At 48.0% G+C, this 18,420-nt stretch overlaps 1 protein-coding gene across 2 annotated transcripts in view; it reads right to left on the reverse strand.

Moving 5' to 3' along the window:
• The window catches only part of LOC136190796 (uncharacterized), an 18,727-nt gene continuing 307 nt past the window's right edge, over positions 1-18,420 (reverse strand). Inside the window, exons 2-59 of one of the 2 annotated variants that reach the window (XM_065979063.1) lie at positions 18,140-18,323; positions 17,991-18,078; positions 17,882-17,918; positions 17,710-17,830; positions 17,615-17,657; positions 17,462-17,565; positions 17,142-17,393; positions 16,981-17,088; positions 16,870-16,927; positions 16,668-16,802; positions 16,450-16,607; positions 16,265-16,395; positions 16,026-16,216; positions 15,830-15,975; positions 15,443-15,778; positions 15,249-15,391; positions 15,124-15,194; positions 14,926-15,062; positions 14,703-14,875; positions 14,372-14,546; positions 13,464-14,316; positions 13,192-13,404; positions 12,938-13,132; positions 12,752-12,885; positions 12,538-12,703; positions 12,410-12,480; positions 12,206-12,360; positions 11,410-12,157; positions 10,889-11,352; positions 10,742-10,836; positions 10,559-10,687; positions 10,278-10,500; positions 10,054-10,223; positions 9,638-9,997; positions 8,532-9,573; positions 7,759-8,482; positions 7,263-7,705; positions 5,412-7,205; positions 5,265-5,355; positions 5,026-5,212; positions 4,912-4,965; positions 4,384-4,853; positions 3,560-4,331; positions 3,343-3,497; positions 3,162-3,288; positions 2,970-3,098; positions 2,784-2,919; positions 2,580-2,722; positions 2,437-2,525; positions 1,335-2,373; positions 1,126-1,278; positions 1,025-1,066; positions 746-973; positions 571-693; positions 448-514; positions 328-392; positions 210-273; positions 1-158 (exon numbers count right to left, since the gene is read on the reverse strand). In XM_065979063.1, coding sequence (XP_065835135.1) covers positions 113-158; positions 210-273; positions 328-392; positions 448-514; positions 571-693; positions 746-973; positions 1,025-1,066; positions 1,126-1,278; positions 1,335-2,373; positions 2,437-2,525; positions 2,580-2,722; positions 2,784-2,919; positions 2,970-3,098; positions 3,162-3,288; positions 3,343-3,497; positions 3,560-4,331; positions 4,384-4,853; positions 4,912-4,965; positions 5,026-5,212; positions 5,265-5,355; positions 5,412-7,205; positions 7,263-7,705; positions 7,759-8,482; positions 8,532-9,573; positions 9,638-9,997; positions 10,054-10,223; positions 10,278-10,500; positions 10,559-10,687; positions 10,742-10,836; positions 10,889-11,352; positions 11,410-12,157; positions 12,206-12,360; positions 12,410-12,480; positions 12,538-12,703; positions 12,752-12,885; positions 12,938-13,132; positions 13,192-13,404; positions 13,464-14,316; positions 14,372-14,546; positions 14,703-14,875; positions 14,926-15,062; positions 15,124-15,194; positions 15,249-15,391; positions 15,443-15,778; positions 15,830-15,975; positions 16,026-16,216; positions 16,265-16,395; positions 16,450-16,607; positions 16,668-16,802; positions 16,870-16,927; positions 16,981-17,088; positions 17,142-17,393; positions 17,462-17,565; positions 17,615-17,657; positions 17,710-17,830; positions 17,882-17,918; positions 17,991-18,078; positions 18,140-18,310 — 14,937 coding nt within the window. In that variant the 5' untranslated portion in view covers positions 18,311-18,323 and the 3' untranslated portion in view covers positions 1-112. Of the gene's footprint in view, positions 159-209; positions 274-327; positions 393-447; positions 515-570; positions 694-745; positions 974-1,024; positions 1,067-1,125; positions 1,279-1,334; positions 2,374-2,436; positions 2,526-2,579; positions 2,723-2,783; positions 2,920-2,969; positions 3,099-3,161; positions 3,289-3,342; positions 3,498-3,559; positions 4,332-4,383; positions 4,854-4,911; positions 4,966-5,025; positions 5,213-5,264; positions 5,356-5,411; positions 7,206-7,262; positions 7,706-7,758; positions 8,483-8,531; positions 9,574-9,637; positions 9,998-10,053; positions 10,224-10,277; positions 10,501-10,558; positions 10,688-10,741; positions 10,837-10,888; positions 11,353-11,409; positions 12,158-12,205; positions 12,361-12,409; positions 12,481-12,537; positions 12,704-12,751; positions 12,886-12,937; positions 13,133-13,191; positions 13,405-13,463; positions 14,317-14,371; positions 14,547-14,702; positions 14,876-14,925; positions 15,063-15,123; positions 15,195-15,248; positions 15,392-15,442; positions 15,779-15,829; positions 15,976-16,025; positions 16,217-16,264; positions 16,396-16,449; positions 16,611-16,667; positions 16,803-16,869; positions 16,928-16,980; positions 17,089-17,141; positions 17,394-17,461; positions 17,566-17,614; positions 17,658-17,709; positions 17,831-17,881; positions 17,919-17,990; positions 18,079-18,139; positions 18,324-18,420 lie in introns of both variants that reach the window. The other variant, XM_065979062.1, reaches the window with a different exon arrangement.

The following is an 18,420-nucleotide window of genomic DNA, read 5'->3' on the forward strand; positions in this document are numbered from 1 at the left end:
TAGACTCTACGGAAAACTTTAGGACATTAGTGATCACACACACAAAGTTGAAACGCATCAAAAGGACACACAAAAGGGCATACGAAAGTACTTTGGCAGTCAGCCGTCAACTTCACTGCTTTATCCATTGGTTTCCCGAATCTGTTTGCAAACAAATCCTGCAAAGGAATAATTCAGACTTGTTGATGCTAAGAACGCGTATACCGCACCAGTTATTTTCTTTTTGAAGTACCGATTCGCCAGGCCAGTACATCCATCCATTATAGATGCACCCTATAATAGAAGGTCTCACCCTAGACGTTCCATTATATCAGATATCATTTGTACCGGTTGTCTCTGGAGCTGGATCGCAGTGCCACCTTTCAGCGTTGTTTTCATCCGTTGAGCACTCACTAAAGGTAAGGCGCCTCACGATATTTTTTTGCAGAAGTACACTGCCGTTTTTACCAAATATGTCGTATTCCGAAAGGAGTTCGGTCACCTATCTTGTATTCCTTGCTATCGTATACGCACACTAATAAAAAAGAATGGTATTAGAGAGAAGTCTGCGCGTACTGCAGCACAACGTACCCCCACAAGAAAAGCTGTCCTTTGCCAACGTGCTCCCTTGCGGACAAGTGCAATAGAACGAATACGGAGTATTTACGCAGATTTCTTCACAGCCACCCTTGTTCTCGCCGCACTCATCGATATCTGTTACGAATCTTATAGTAGCGTCCAGCGAACCAGCTGGGGAATTTTTTACCCGTGTAGTTGTACAGCGGACAACACCGACCCGGTGCACCGTGACCACGCCATTCCGGATTGGGCTGCACTCCGTCGCCGCATTGCATGCCGTAGGGACAGCTGCCGTTTGGACAGGAGCATTCCCATTGGACGCAGCAATCCGATGACCTTTTCATAATGTAAACCGCATCAGAAGGACATGGACGCTGTTCTAATTCACAAGGACAAGTGACGTCAGAACAGATTGCTACACGGAAAACAATGAGAATTTTTTTGATAGAATTCAGCTGCACGTCACCTGTTCTTATCGGCCGGAGGCAAACGTTAGAATTGCTGCTGGCTAAGTGACAAGTTTTGTCATTCGCTAAGTATTTAAATAACAAGAGATGAAGTTCCTACCTGTACATTGCACTTGCCGGCCGTCTACAAACCATTCGGCTGTGCAGGCTCCACAGTAATTTGCAGTGCAGTTTGCTGACGGGTGAGACGGACAATAGGCCCCATCGCACGGATCCATTTCACAGTGAACAACAGGAACACCCTCGGGACAAACTACAAGAGCTGGGTCGTCAGATCATTTATATACGCTTGACGATGCGAAAACTGACCTCTTGGAGTGGGTTCAACTGGAGGAACTAGCCTTTTCTCGCAGTAAGTTCCGCCGTATCCTTCTTTGCATTTACATGTGTATCCGTCAAAACTCGCCTCCCTGGCCACTCTGTCAGTGCAATTAGGATCCAATACGCTGCCACCGCACTGACCGTCGTTTAGGCACGGATTAGACAAAACAACGATTTTCACTGTATATATGGAAGAGAACGTTCCCTCCAAATGTCTGACTGAAAGCTTGATTTCATCGTTGCTAGACGACGATGGCCGGTAAAATAAATCAGCCGCTAAAAATGTCAAATCGCCTATAAAATCTCCGGCCGAAACATTGGCGCTCTTCCAGTCGACAGGAAACGCACCTGGAGAGCCAACGGCGTCCAACCAAACAGAAACGTTAACCGTTCCAAACGAGGTCGTCGTTCTGAATAACAAATCGTCGTTTAGCCCGTCAAAATCGTACGCGGCAACGCGAGCAACGCGACTTCCCGTCGTTCGATTCGCCTCCACGTATACAATTGTTGACGTGCTCGGATCAATTGCGTCGCCTTCGTCAACGCCGAGAAACAGAAACATTCGCGGCAAGTCGTCAACGTTCGTGATTCGAACGGTTAGCAGAGCTTCGTCGGAAAGCGGTCGGTGATCGGCAAACGGAATTTCGGTGATTCGAATAAGAACTTGATCCGTTCCGATGCAATTGCTGCAAGGAACGTAAGTGAGTAATCCCGTCGCGTTATCGATCGTCGCCGTTCCTAAACGCGGTAGGGACTCGACGGAATAGGTGACGGCGTCTTTTTCGGCGTCCACAAATGCGATTTGAAATGGTGTCGACCCCGTGCCCACGTCTTCGTAGACGGTTATTCCTTCCGGCGGGAGGGCGAGACGAGGCGGCGTATTGACCGTGTCGTTGAGCGTTCTTGCAACGGCGAACTGCGTCTCTCGATTCAGAAACGATGTAACGTTTGTGGGAGTTGTAGAATTGTCCACTTCGCGTCGTTTTCGTCGAACGTAGTCAGACGATACCGGAACGTCGGAACACATCTATCGAAAAAAAAAGTATTGTTCATGAGTCAAAATAGGAGTACGCGTAGATAGTCGACTTACTCTGCCTATTATTCTTCCTTTTTCAAAATCTATGGTGTCCGGAATTCCGCACGTTGCCGAAACTTCGACCCATCTAGGTGGGCTTGCGTCTAAAAGTGCGTGGTGTTAGTCGTCTGCGCGATCTACATTGTCAGCACCAATACCCAAATCCCAGAATACGAGCCAAGGATCGGTGTCGGACCAATCAAGCCCTGTGTCGAAACTAGCATTCAATATCAAAGGCCCTTGCAGACTCTCCAGGTTTAAAATTGAGACGAAGAAGCTTGGACCGGCTAAACCGGTTAGTCTGCACTCGTTTAATTTCAAACGTCAGCTGTATTCTTTTAGAGTAGCAGAACGTTATTTACCTGCCCGCCAAATGCCTCTCGGTCTCTGTTTTCGTTTCAAAGAAGTTGCTGACGTAGGGCACCTCTGGCGAATATCTGCTGGTAATCGATTGACTAGAAAGCAATCCTATAACAATTGCACTGCTAGGTTGCATTCCTAAAGAGAAGTTTACATACACCGGCAGAAACAGATGATATTTTGATTACCGCCAGTTGTTTCTACAGTCACGCTGTGCGGCTTATCTGCCTGGCTTACAGCATCTGCTGAGCGTAACCTAGCAACGCTTAGACGTAGATCTTCTCCGCTTGCGGAAATGTCGACGACATCTTCGTCTCCTAGGGAGTGAAGAAGAGAGAGACGAGAGATTTATTTTGAAGCTTGGAGAACGGATGTTTTACTTATAACGGCGACTGGACTAGGCGCAACATTGAAACACTGATGAGACAGGTCGCAGACTTTTATTCGGTGATGGGTGACTCGACCTGGCTCCAGTCGAAAGAAATTTTCTGATTCGTAGTAGCCAGGCTACAGAAAAAAAGTCCGATAATATAGAAAAAATTACCGATTTAATTCGCATACTTTCACTCGAGCAATAAGATCCGTCACATGCCCAACACTCTGCCCGTTCAGAATCAAAGAGGCGTTTTCGATCAGCGCTTCGCTACCCCCAGCAAATCCCACATCCATTTCAGGCAAGACGTCTTCGCTCTCAGGCGACGTACCAATTCGCCAGTCTAGACAAATCAAATTCAAAAGTTTTACGTTCACCATTTTTTTTAGGGGGGAGGGGGCTTACATATAGTGTCAACGAGCGAAAGATCTCCCCACGAAACTCCCAGACGATCGGTGCGCTTGATTCTTTCGATTTCAAACGTCGCCGTCAAATTCTTCTCTGTCTCAATCGCAAAACGAGGCACGACGGCAATCGTTTGATTAAAGACGTCGGGATCCAGAGCACTCGCCACGTACGTCACTCCGAGGCTGTGCGCAACGTCCGACAGCCCGGCACCGTTCGTTGCTCGAACCGACGCGTAGTACGTTCGATTCGCTCGAATAATCCCGTCGAATTGATTGTTGACGGCGAACGTCTTCAAGCCAACGGACCGAAAACTCTGCAAGTCGGACGTTCCGTAGCGCGATCCCACTGCCCACTGATAGTCGACGACGAAACTCTCTAAATCGTAGAATCGCCATCGCAAGGCGATCGTCGAATTGCTGCTCTGGTGACGTGTCGGTTCGTACAGATCCCAGGCAACGTCGATGTGATCGACGAAGACAGGAACGGGCGGCGTGACGTCGATTGTGATGCCGTTGGACGAAACGACAACCGATCGTCCCGATGCCGTCTGTGCCTTGACGGAGAGGAAGTAAACGGCCGGTTGGCGATATTGAGAGTTCAAGGATAAGATTTCCGGCTGGACAAATGACGTATGATTGGCGTAGGGAGCCAAGCGAAGATTCGTGAGACTGAAAGAAACGTTGCGAAGATCCCTGTCGGTGCAGTTGGCATCGCAACCAGTCGTTGGGCACGACGATTTAACACATAGTCTGCACGGTCTGAATACCGTCTAGACAGAAGAAAGTGATACAAAAGGAAAGAGTCGGCTTGTACTGTATTACCTGAAAACTTTTGACGTCATCTGTTAGAGGCGTCCGTCCTAATCCTGCCTCAAAGGCGACAACGGGACTTTCCCAGTCGTAGAAAGGCTTCCCGTAGCTACAAGAGTTGTTTGAAGTCGCTGAAAAGGTGACGTCTTTGACCGTAATCGTCGTTCGGGGAGGATTAAACGGAACTGGCGGCGGCACGTGTCCGTCTCTATTCCAAACGTGAAAGATCATCTTCGGTTTGGATAGAGCGCTTGGCAAGTTATGCAAAACAGCAAGCCGATCCCCGTCGAAATTGAATGTGACAGACGACTGAAAATCGACAGTGGTCTCGTCCTTTTCGAACAAAAACGTGTACTTATGAAACGCGTTGCGATCGACGCTCAGCGGAAGCTGAATCGTTTGGTGATCAGAAGTGCCGTTGGAGAAACGAGACCATAGCAAAATCTGTTCGGCAACGGAAGAACCGTCTGAAGCGACGTAGGCTAGGTAGAGGTAAATAAAAAAATAAAAATGCGTTAATCGTGTTTCAGAAATTAAAACCTGGCCGAAGTTGCATTCCCACGGAGTCGTACCCAGCGTTGGTAGAACTTTTATCTATTTTTAACATTTAGTCCTTACACGTGGTTGCATGAGAAAGAAGACACCGATTCTTACCGCTAGCATCGAAATCCCCAACAGTTCCTTCAGGACCGCTCCAGAAAACAACGGATGGCACGGCGTAGGCGTCCAGCTCCAGTGAAGAAGACGGTCCTTTTAGGCTAAAGCTTATAGTTCCTTCGCCAGCCCAAATGTCCACAGGAATGCCGTAAGCTCCACTAAGCATCACACTGCCGTCTTTAGGCTAAAGCGGTACTAGGTGTCGTAATAGCATATGAGAATTTCAAGCGCTGTACCCGTTCTAAAGTGATGTTCGTTCCATCAGGACCAAACTGCACTTGATCTTCTTCATACTCAAGATTGTTGTCTCCGCCAAGGGCGAGTAATCTACAAGCAAAAACAAATAAGAAAATTTCAAGAGAACGCGGGTAATTACGATGTACCCTTTCTGATTTATTCTTTTCCAGTTCGAATCCGGCGAAACAAGAGGATAGGACTTAATCATGAAGCACGGGTCTTCATCATCACCAATTGGCTGCGATAAACTATAGGTGAAGGTGCCATCAACTTTGTTCGTTTGGAACTGATATCCTATGTCGCCTGTCCAACTAAGACCGTCTTTAACATTTCCGCCAACGGGATCGGTGTCGTCAACTTGAATTGGTGAACTGTGCGCTACCGAGGCAAGTCCTGCTCGATTCACGGCTTCAATTTTGACAACGTAGACCATAGAAGGATTCAGTTTGATATCGCGAAAAGAATAGCTGACAACTTCCGCATAATCCAAAGTAACTTCTTCTCCAATGGATGTCATGGCAGAAGAGGAATAGTTGCCGCAGTCATTCCATTCGAACAAGCGAACGCGATAGACGCTAATTCCACTCTCTCCGTCTCTAAATTGCGCGAGCGATAGACCAATCTCGTCCGTTTTACCAACAAAGGACAGCCGAGCGCTTTCCTCCTTTTCTGACTTTCCAATTGCCGCATCATTTCCGACAAGAATGACGCCCCTTTCAGGCGGTGTTGTATCGACGAGAACCGGATTTTCAGACGTCGTTACCAGACAGTTGCCAGCCCTATCTACCGCTCGAACGGAAACGAAATAAGAAGAATTGTGCTGCAGCGAGATTCCTGTCAACGTAACGACTGTGTCCGTGCCAACACTCTGAAACCCAATGACGTCAAAGTCATCAGAATAATCCGATTTCAAATCGTTGCAAAACGATCGCAAAACAGTCGCATTCCACATGACTTTTCCGACGGCGAACTCGTACTTTTCAATAAGATTTTCCGATTCAAACTCTGCCCAATGAGCCGTCAATTCACTGACAATTCCTTGATAAAGAGGAAGCGAGATATTGCTAGCCTTTATGCCCTCCGCATATCCGACAAAGACGCCGTCTGAAGTGGAATCGGTCCAAGCGCCTGAAGCGCTGCACCCTCTGACAGTGATATAGTAGCGCACACTCCTTGGAGTCAGTTTGAGATTGTTTAGCGTGTGGGTCGTTACCAGTCCAACATCGGTAAATGGAACGACGTTGCATCTCGTCGAAGCGTGGCGTTTGTCGTTGCCGATAGCAATTTTGTAGCGTTCAATACGCTGAGAAGAAACTCCGCTCTCTCCGAAGGCGTCCCAATTGGCGCTGATCGTCGAACTAGATGACTGATAATCGACGTCTTTTTCCTTTCCGTCACGAACAGTTGCCGGCTTCAGAAATCTCACTGCAATCGTAGTCCCGTTCGACTTGAGAGTATAGGTGCGATTTAGACTGTCCTTCGCGTAGAGAACCGAGCGGTACGTTTCTCCGTCTCTCGCAGCCAAGCGATTCGACGTTTGAGCGCGAGAATTTACGTCTTGTTCGCTCAGCGGGACGCCGACGGCGTCGTCCGCGCGTCGCACTTCCCACTTGAGCTCTCGCAAAGGACAAAAACTAGCGAGATTCCACGTAGCAGCCGCGGTACTTGTGGACACTTGATAATCAGAGTCCGAATCTCCGGTACCGTCGTGGACGAAGGCGAGCATCGATTTGACCGACGGAGCATACACAACGCCGTCGTGAATAGCTTGAGCGTAAACGCCCAACTCATTGTAGGCTCTTAGAGTGACGAACACTTTCTTCGCTGTATAAGGAGATAGGTCGATGTCGACGAATTCGTATTTGTCAGCCGTTGGTGCCAAGGAGACCGAATCGTGGACGTCGGTTGCGCCTTTTACGCTACCCAAGCCAATTTCGTACCTTAATAAACACAGGCTGCAGTTTGCACTAACAATTTTGTACGTTTCTTTTTCTTACCTGATTATTTTCGATTCAACATCGTCAAATCCGTGCCACGATACCAATAGAGATCCTGGCAATGTTACGCAGTTTTCTGCGTATCGCAAAGTGGTTACGTTGCCCAATAATTCGGCGACATCCGCTTGTATGTTGAGTTGTCCTTGCTGAGGAGGGGTTTCGTCTACGCGAATTTCGTCCGAAAAGCCGCTCGCTTTCAAACCGAGAAGATTCACAGCTTTGATGGTGACAAAAATCGGTCTCGTTTTGTCAAAATCGAGATTTCCAGTCGCAAAGAACGTTGCTGACGCGGGCAGATCCGTCGAAGCTCTAACCGACGCATCACCTTTGAAATAGCCAACAGAATATTGAAGCACGTCAATGCCGCTCTGAGGATCGCGAAAGCCAGACCAACTGCACATCAACGTGCTGTTGGCTGACTCTAAAACCGACGGACAGGTGACCTAAAAGAAAAAATAAATTTCATTTAGTGCAAAGAGTTTGTGCGTTTACGTACTTTGCCAACGATAGGCCTAGTTTGGTCTACCACAATTGCATCACTCGTGACTTTCGCCTGCAGACCAGCGTCGTTAGTCACTGAAGCGGTTATAAAAGTGGGAAGTCCGTCGAGTGCGGCTTGTATGGCACCATCCTCTGTACGCGACAACGGCGTTTCGCTTAGTTCTGTTAAATCATCGCCACCAGGAAACGTTCCAGCCCAATAACTTGCTACTGTTTGTTCTCGGCCTGTGTCTTCGTTTACAGTCCAACTTGCTGAGACAGGAATGGGCTTGGCAAAATACGTCGATCCAGCCACTTCTCTACCATTCGGCAATCGACTACCAAAATGGGTTAGGCTTACGTCAGGCGGAGAAGTATCTATTTGAATTCCATCGGACGAGGATTGGAAAACTGTACCGCACAACGTTATAGCTCTGACAGTGGTTACTATCGGCTCTGCCGTCTCTGCTAAACCAGGTAGCAGCGCTTGCGCTCGTCCGCTGCCTGGTTGATCTCTGGTAGCCCGTTCTTCAGTGACAACGATGCCGGCACTTGTGAACGGTTGCAATGCTTCTATAGTGTCCCTATAGCCTATTGCCCACTCGTAGCGATCGATCTCGCACAGTTCGCTTACGAAACCGTCAAAAGTGACAGTTATGGCACTCGCTTCGTCGTCGAACTCGAGATCGACTAGATCGGGTCCGTCCTTAACAATTCCAGTCGAATCTCCACTAGCAACTCTGTTAAATTAAATATCATTATAACACCGGTTTGAATAGCTAAACTAACCCGATCTTTTTTGACCGCTTGATAGGAGAAACGTTGCCGGCCGCATCCACTGCTTTGACCAAAACGCGATAGAACGATCCGTTGCGAAAGTTGTCGACTTTTAAGTTGAGCTGATCAATTACGGAACTGGTTCGAAGTCCCACACTGTAAAAGTCTCCCAACGGCAGCACAGACGCGCCGGTTTTGTCGTCAATAATGTCAAGAAAATATTCGCTCACGTACGTTTCATCGTCAACAGCTGACCAACTAGCGTGTATTAAATTGGCTGTAGAAATCAGCACCGATTCCGCGTCGTCACTAGCAACGGAATCGAGAACTTTCAACGAGACAACGTTCGGCGGAAAAGTGTCTATGACGATGCCACTGCTCTCTTGATTCGCCGACAATCCCGCTCTATTGACTGCCGTTACGGAGACGACGTATTTCTCACCAGACATCAAAGATAGACCAGTTTTGCTCCAGGAGGAAATAGTAGAATTCGATATTCGTTCTGCGCTGGGATTTCCGCTCAGAACGGGCGGCCAAATGCGACTTCTCGAGCCGGAAACGAGTTGCAGGACGGCGACTTCGTAGTAGGAAACGCGCGACTCGCTGTCGACAAACTTCCACGCGACATCGATTCGAGAATCGTTCGCCTGAAATTCTAAATCTTCGTCTTCGGTTCCGTCGCGAACGTAGACGACTTCAGGTGCCGTGGTGTCGACTAGGAACCCGTCCGATTGAACCGTCGAATTCAGACCAGCTCCGTTTATTGCCGTCACGGCTACGTAGACGTAGTCGCCGTCGTCAAACTGCAGATGAAACCAGTTTATTTCCCGCTCGTCGCCGGGAAGCGGTTGATTGGCGATTTCGGTGAATGACGCTGAAGTTGAGGGTCTTCGAAAGACGGCGACGGTGTAGCGTAGATTCGACTCCGCGTCTTCGAAGCCGCCCCAATACGCCGAGATCGACATTGGATCGGATGAGATGTTCAAATCGTAGCCCAGAGATCTGACGCCGTCTCGAATCCAGCCTCCAGTGGGAGGAGTCGCGTCAATCAGAACTAAAAAATTAGAAAAATCAATATATGGTGTATTGGATCCCAAAAAAGAGACCCCATTTCTTACATCCATCCGAAGAGCTCGAAACGTTTGATCTTGTGCTTTCGTACAGTGCCGTCACGGTGAAGTAATACGTAACGTTTGGGAGTAGAGAATGCGAAGGTAGGCAAGTTCTAGTCGTGTTTCTCTGAGCGTCTGTGCGGCTAGCGTCGTTTCCATAGGGACGCGTGCCAAGATCTACGACGTATTTTTGAATTTTGAGGCTCTCGTGGGTAAATCCTCTCCAGTGGAGGCACGCTGGGTTTCCGGGTTGAAGAAAATCGACATCATCACCTTCGGCTCCGTCTGAAACAAAGCCCGTCGGTAACTGAACGTCCTCCGGAATTAGAAGCCCATTTGTATCTGAAGCAGTGGCTGAGAGACCGGCTAAAAACGAGACATCAAATGCTAAGCAGTACAATTCGAAGAGAAGTGTAAATCACCTCTGTTCACGGTCTTGACAAGCAAATAAATTCTCGTATCTTTCGTAATGTTCACTGATGTTGAGTGCTCGGTTTTCATTGGATCAATGCTCTGCCACGATTGGAATTCAACGTCTCCTGGCGACTTTCCCAAGCCAAAGTAAACGCTCCTAATACCCGATTCGGCGTCGCTGCATTTTTAAAAATCTCAACGATGCGCACGAGAAAAGATAAATTCGCATTACCTTGCGTTGTACGTGAACGCTAGACTCCCAGTGTCGTGATCAAAACTACTGACGGCAACGTCATAAATAGACGGCGGCGTCGTGTCGACAACGAGAGGAACAGAGTGACGAAGACTTGTTACGAGAGCGCCTCCGTGGACGATGCGATTCAGCGCTTGAATAGTCACAAAGTACGTCTTCCCGTGCGTCAGTTTCGCATTGGTAACGGCAACATAAGTGAGATCTACGATGTTATGAGAGACTGGGTGGGGGATCTTCTGTCACAAATGGTTCTGGCGTACCTGTATCGAGTCTGATTCCCACTTGAGGATCTTCTGGACCGTATACGTCGCAATTGCCCAACGCCGATCCAATGCACCACGTGTATCCCCAAATGCCAGTTTCGTTGTCGTAGAACCCTTTCCAATTTGCTAAAGAGACGAAACCGGTAAACAGTGGGGTACATTCCCTTTACGTCGCTGTACCTGATACGTAACTAGTTGCCGTGGTAAAGGCGGCTTCAACGTACGGACTATGACCCCAGAATACCGCTTGACTACCCGGTCCATCTGAAATGATTCTAAAGATACGATTCACGTGTGAGATAATTTAAAAATATAGTCGTCCCGTACCGGTGATTCGACAGAAGCGACGGGTTCACGCAGCGCTGATTTATTGCTGCTAGGCAACCATCAGCCCGAAGAAAATCACTTTGAATATTATGCAATTGGCTCAATGACGGCGGCGTCAGATCGATGAGAACTGGCGACGACGACAGCACGGTCGAGTATCCCAACTTGTTCGTGATTTTCGCGCCGAAGTGATAGAGCTTTCCGTGTTCCAACGAGAGTCCCGAGTGCTCAAGTACGGCTGTGTTGCCTACACCTATTCGGGTGTAGTGTTTCGTGCTGGCGGCGCTCTGCAACTCTTCGTCCGCGCCGAGAACCGAATCGTGAATTAGACAGAGAGCGTCCGTTGAAACGTAGTCAAACGATTTGCATTGCGGCTTAGCGAGCGCGAGGCATTCTTTTGCGCAATCAGACGCCGACCCAATGCTGGAAAAAACTTTGACTGGCGAAGTTGACCTCGACCCGTCCTTAAAATAAAGCGTACATTGCTTAATTAATTTAATAATCCTTTTGAATATTCTTACTTGCGAAGAGCCAAAAGCATTTAAAGGAATCAAGGTGCCGTCTTTCTCGGTCGTCAAAATTGAGCTCGAAAAATGTGTTCCCCTGTTTTCGCTGCTAAAAGAGCTCGTTCCTATGCTAAGCATCTCCTCTTGATTGTCCCTTAGAGGAGAATCGTCGTAGACAGCAAGAGTGGCACCGATGTACGACGGATGACTGGAAAGAAGATACGACGGTCTTATCCATCCCGACGGCAACGTCGTGTCATAGGTAGAGAGTTCGCACGACGTTAAAGCCGTCAAGCCCTGCTGGTTTACCGCAACGATCGTAAAGTAGAGCCTCTTTCCGCTGACGAGTCTCGCCGTCGATGAGAAGACGGGTCCAGCTAGAGGCGTCTCGACGACAACGTCGGAGCCCCCGTCGTAAGTTCCCACGCGGTACGACAACTTTATTCCGGAAAGGTCTTCGTAAACGACGCTGCCCAACTCAAAGGCCGGGTTCCTGTGATGTCGACCGACGAGTTGGCGAACGTGACACGTGGCCGCGTCGCTCGGCGGTGCCGTGGGATCGACGCAAAAGAGGGGCATCGGGACTGGCGGCGTTGCGTCTGATCGTTCGTTTCTGTAGTCGAATGTCGTGTAGTCGAGCGGCGGCGTCTGAAAGTTCCAAATGTCTTTGGAGTACACCGTCCTTTTCGAGTTAACAGTTTCTCGTATGATTTTCGTGGATAAAACAAGATCCGTAGGAACCAACGTTAGATGCATGTCGGTGCTAAATTTACTGGTAACATCTAGAAGAGATGATCCCGTCGTTTTCTACCTTATTTCGAGAGGCCACTTATTGAAAGACATCTTTGTCGTCGTTGGATATCGAGCTTCTATGAGTTTGCCGGTCAGTGAGATTTCTTCGTACCTGGCCGCGCCTGAGCGAGTGTATCCTCGCATTTCAGCAGCAATTGTAGTCGTCAGGGTAGACTGTAATCAGATATCGTGACACGGAAATTCTTGACTAACGTTTACGTACCGTTAGTGTTTTGCCCAGAGCGGAATACTGAAAGTCTAGGACGGCACTGTACGAGCCATTTGCCAATACATCTAACGAAACGCATCTTATTTATTTTTCTTTTTTTTGAAAAAGAGAAAATCTCTTACCAAACTCCAGCGGCGTAGATGCTGCTCCAATTTTGAATGACGTACCATATTTGAAAAATTCAACAGTCTGTTGAGTGACATTGTGCGTGCTAGAAAGCACAAGATCTGTCACAGGCGGAAACTCCGTTTCAAAAGACGCGTCTAGTAGAGAATGCGACTGCTCAGCCTAAAAGAAGATATGCGCCCAAACCACAACGCTTTATCTGCACCGTACTCTATACACCACCGCATTTGCAAAAAGTTGCAAAAGATTCGTGATCGACCGAGAGGGAAGACCTTTTTCAATCATCTTGCCGATAAGTTGGTGAAGATTGAGCTTTCGTACTCCGAAGTCTTGTGGCATCGAATCTAAATAAGAATAGAGTGCAAATTGTTTTTCAGATTGTTCGACTGTGCCTACCTGGTTGACAGTCCGTAGAAAAACGCAAACCCTTCGCCACGTCTACTGCACGCGAACAGTCCAGAAAATTAGGATCGCACAACTTCGCTCGCAGGACGAGAGACAGATCCGATCCAACTACCTCGGTGCTCAGTTCCAAGTAGAGCCGTTTGCCGCCGGCCGATACGCCGGTCACTTCAAAATTCGAAACATTAGCTACACGAAAAAAAAAGAACACATTTTCGACCACAGTTTAAATTAGAGAAAGCGGTTACAGGTCGAAGCGTTTCTTATTGTCTCCGTCCAAGTGTCGTCCACGCGAAGCGCAAGGTCGTCTCGGCAGGAAGCGTAGGAAACCGTGAGAAGCGTGGGAAGTCTTGCAAAGCCGTATTGCAATATCATGCACGCGGAAATTCCACGACAATCGCCGTCGACGGAGTATACGGTAGACGAATTTGTCGGCAAGCCAGACTCAACGTCCGGACAACCTGCAAAAACAAACGCATATAAAAACGATGGAGACTCCCTTTGGGGATCACATATTGACCTGATGAAGGTATTTGCCGGAGCCTCTTAGCCAACTCGTATCGCAATCCGTCGGTGTCGAGTCCCCTCTCGGTGAGCCAATCCTGGATCTGCGAAGACGTAATGTACTTGACATCGTCGCACGTCTTGGCTAAAAGCCGCGTCTCCAGTGCACTAATGGAGTCCCTGAGTTCTTTCAAAGACGAAAGAGCGTTCGCTCGTTGCAGAATGTCTTCCACTTCGCTGACGCTCATCTCGCTGATTGCGGTCGAGGCTGACGGTAGTTGAACGCTCACGGGATCCAACCAGGACTGAGGATGCAGACTGCGTACTGCGGCAACCGATGTTTCCCAGTCAAATTCGGCTATGCCTCGAGAAACTTCCTCTTCTACGGAAGTCACGCTTCGATCAGCTATCGCACTAAAGTCTTTCTTGATGTCGTCAAACAGCGGAAGATTGACGTTTCGAATGACTGGTTTTTCGACGCGTTGAAACGTTGGCTCGACGAGAGGTAAAAATCGTTGGACAACGTGTCCTTTGAACAGAACAGAGCCATCGTTGCAGTCAATTTTCGGCGTAACGTGCGGAAGATCGACGGGAAGAACGAACGCGGACGGATCAACGAACGTGTCGACGTCCGATTCGGACGCTTTCCGTTGTTTGATCGTGACGTGCACGAATGGAGTCGAGCCGCAGCCGCTCAGCGCTCTGCCTAGGAATTGGCCGACTCTAACGTAGCGACTCGCGTTTGTGATCGAAATAGCTGGATCCACGTTCGCCAGGACCACTTCGTAGTTAATCAGAGTAAAATCTGTCGGAAGTAGCCGAATTGTTTTGTCCCGAATAGTGACCACTCCGGCAAAAGGAGAGACAATCTGAAGCGAAAAATATCGTATTCTTAATTAAGGACTGCTCATAATATGAACTTACGGTTTGATCATCGGCTGCCGTCAGGAGATCGATGCCGTATTCGTAGTTGTCACCAGTTGTGGTGGGATAGACTCCACAGCCGCACGAGTCGTTGCAGCTCCGGAAAACGCGAGGAAACGCTCTGTGAAACTTCGTTCCGAATATTCTGGTCGTCTCTGCTTTGGCCATTTCGTAACTTGAGAAAAAAAAGAAAATGCTCCTTTAGGCTCCTCTCATGCACGCGTTCTACTTTCTTTAGTTAACTATAGGACCAAACACTAAAGAACTCGTTGAAAAGGTAAATTTCCAGAGGACCTAACACTTTTGGGCGATACTGTACATTATCAGATACCTTTTCCGCAGTTCCGTATAGCCATCTTCTGCCTCTATCAGAAGGCGTTGTAAGCGATTAAAGGCAGCTTTGAAGTCAGCGAACGCTGATGAAAAGTCAGATAAAGCCGATGGAAGCAGCGTGTCAAACGTCTGCTGCAACGCCTTGAACGCCTCCTGTTCTTGCTGATGCGCCTGCAGAAACAGCATGCAAAGAACGACCGAAAGAGTGGGGGAAACACTACCAATAATTCCGATTCAGTGTATTCTGCTAGTGAACTTTCAGGAATTTTTCCTGCTTGAAAGTCAGAGGCAAGTAGCTGAGAAGTCGCTTGCAAAAGATCGGTGACATCCGTGACGCCCAACCACGAGCTGCAGTCGCCTGATAGAGACAATCGACGTGACATCGATTCGAGCAAATCGAAATGCTGCGACGAACGTACCTGCACTTCCTGCACAAGCCAAACTAATCGCTTTTTCAACCGATCGGATGACTTCAAGAGCGGCTTCGAGGCTGCATAAAGAATCGTGTTAGAAAACTCGTCCGGAACTCACTGCTACGATATACCGCAAAGTGCTGTGCAATATAGCGTCGAGCGTCTGCTGAGGTGACGTGACGAACGTTTCGAGTAGCTTCTGTATTTCTGTCAAAGCGGCATCAATTTCGCGAGCTGCGTGGGGCAAATCGACGTACGCTCCATCAAAAACAACCTAAATATTCTTTTCATAGACACGAGCTGAGTAAAACGGTTTGCGACTCACCTTGTACAGATTAGTAACTATTTCTACTGTCAGGCCTTGCAGTGACCGAAACTGCTTGAAAGCAGAGCGAGCCCTCTCTGTCGACATCAGACCGCCGTAAAGTCGGATTTGGTCAAAAGCCTGGGCGAGTTTCGCATTCAGTGCTTCGGCAGCAGGAACGATTTTATTTCCCGCAGTTTTAACGTCTTCGAACAAGGCAGGGAGACTGTCGCCTTGAGAAACTGACGCCAATTTGGAAACCAAAGCGGAAGCCGAGGAATGAATGGTCGAAACGAGGGAAGCGGCAATGACGTCAAATTCTTCAGCCGCCGCTTGGGCCGCACTCAAATCGTAGTTCTAATACACTCGATTTACACGCAAACCTATCTATGACTCTTCCACACTAACCTTGATTACGTTAGCATCATATGCAAAGTCACCGTTGAAGCACGTGCTGATCTCTAGGAGATCAGTTTCCTGTCCCAGGTAGCCGATCTTGGCATTAACCCACGACCTGGTTTGCAGATCGGCTTTGAAGTCGGTTGACCAAGAATCTTAGATTCGGTATTATCACTTTATGTGAAGTCTGTCGTGCATTCACTACCTGCCAATAGGTCCATTTTGCTCGAAGACGCCGTTCCGAAATCTGCACCGATGTTTTTCGTCCCGAGTCGCTTGTGCCAGTGCACCGACGGCGTTGCGAGATTGATTTCGTGCTGGGAAGGCACTAGATCAGGCGAAGATCGCCGGACGACCGAGTGGTGAATGGGAGTCGATTTCATCGTTCCATTCATTCTATCAAAACCAATTAATTAAAGCAACTCACGAAGACTCTTTGCGTACGTAAACGGATTTTCAGTGGCAACCCAGTCATCGTCGTCTTTCCTGGGATGACGGGAATAATAATAGGAAGCCGTTTTTCGCACGGATTCGTTGGGATCGAGCAAAGCAGTCGCCTTCAAAGTATCGGCGCTCTACCAAGAAGCCTTTTCCCTATGGTATGACTCTAGCGACTATCAGATGCTTACCCTAATGCAGTCGTATTTTCTTAGCGCCTGCACCGCCGCCCGTCTGACTTGCGAAGGAGCTTGAACGCTTCCGTTCGTCACAGCCAGAATGGTATCGAGTGCATCTCTGTGTCCGGTATTGCCAAGACTGTCAATCAAAGCAACTTGTTTCGAGATGTCTACTAGCAGAGAGATGACTTTGGCGAAAGAAAGAAATAACAATTATTAGATCCAAATACCGCTTCGATGCTTGAGCAACTTCCTGAAATTCAAAGAAATTTTTTTAACCAACAAAGACGCGAGCTCAGGGTTTTCATGTGAGTAGGAGTAAGTGAGAGATCCAAGAGTAAGCCAAGCCTGATTCCGAATAGAATCTATAGAAGAGAGAAAGTCTATAGTTAGAACCGAGCAAACGCTCTGAACAGTGCCGTTACTACTTGCCTGCAACGCTGTTATCAGTGGCAAAATTCTCCACAGCCTTTACCATTCCTTCGTTTGCCTACACGTATCTATGTGTAATTTTCCTTTTTGCGACGTCAAATAAGTACTGACCTCTCCAGAGGTTGCAGCCTCCATCAAAGAACGAACAATTTCTGCTGATGACAACGAAGTGTCTCGTAGGTCTTCACCAGAGGGAAAAGTTTCAGAATTCCTTTCGTGCTGTGTGAAGAGATATAAAGTAATGTCTAGCGGACGTGGATCAATCTTCTCACCGTTTTTACTTCAAGTGAACTCGGCGTCAGACCCTTTGGCTTGGACGTCGAAGGCATGCTCCTTGTCGTAGACAACAACGTCAGGTTGGCTTGATAGAAAACGGACGTGAAGGCCGGGAATGTGCCAAGTTCTTCTGCGAATGAAAAGAGCTTTGGAGGATCTTGTTCGGTCTGTTTCGACGGAAGAAAGCGAAACGTCTGGTTCACATTGATCTTGAGAATGGTCTTGTTGTTGGAATTCAGATATAAAACCTGAAAAAGTTACACCATTTCAAAATACGTAATAATAATAATGATGATGATGATAATGATTTGAGTACCTTCTTCTCTTCCATTACAGACACGGCCGTTTTTTCTTCAAACGACCGTTTTATTGCCAAGCTGTTCTTGTCTCTTTGAACAGAATAGCGAGTCAAATGTTTACCTAAAGATACAATTAGCTATAAGTGCGAAACTCCCAACGTCAAACAGACCCATGTGATCGACCTCCAGTGAAACATAGGAATCTTTCAGAGACTAAAATAAGCCGAACTAGATTCACCATCATACCAACACAAGATCCAGCTACCTCTCTCCGAGCATTGAACAAGGCAACAACGGTTTTGAGAAAGCTAATCGCCTTCGCGTCGCCTCCTTCGCGATACTCAACAGCCGATATCATTCCGTCCGAGCCGTATTCGAAAGAGAGCCTAAGGTAGTGTAATAACTTCCGCCGCTTACAGTTTAAGGCTGGATCTCACCACAATCCGACGAAAGCGTCTTGCGTCAACGGCAAATCTGCGCGGGGGAGAGAAACGGACGCCCCTCTCGTTGCTATTTTGCCTTCGTCGTTGATATGGCGTTGCTTACCCTCATCGTTCGCTTCTTCGAGTCCAATCTGCTTGAATTCCAAAACAGAAACGAGGAATTCGCTGCCTTGGACGTTTTTCAAAACGATCTGGGAAAAAGTAACGGTCAAAATGAAACCACGCCTCCTAGCATTCCTCTACGCGTAATACCTTTGCTTCGGTTTCTTCAAATCCCAGCACGCTTCCTCCAACCAATTTCGAGTGAAAAACGTAAGTGTAGATTCGGCGGGGCTCGAAAGAGGATCCCGTTTGAGATGCGACGGCATCCGAGCCGTCAAGCGTTAGAAAGAGGCCAAGAGCGAGCAGCACAACAAAGGACATCTTTCACTGCATTCTAAGTCAACGCATGTAGAAACCTCTAAATAAACGATCACGTGACGTCAACGCACTACTAAACGGTGCACTTGACGTCACACGGCTGATAACGTAAC

This window comes from Oscarella lobularis, chromosome 8, assembly GCF_947507565.1.
Source record: "Oscarella lobularis chromosome 8, ooOscLobu1.1, whole genome shotgun sequence".
NCBI classification, from domain to species: domain Eukaryota; kingdom Metazoa; phylum Porifera; class Homoscleromorpha; order Homosclerophorida; family Oscarellidae; genus Oscarella; species Oscarella lobularis.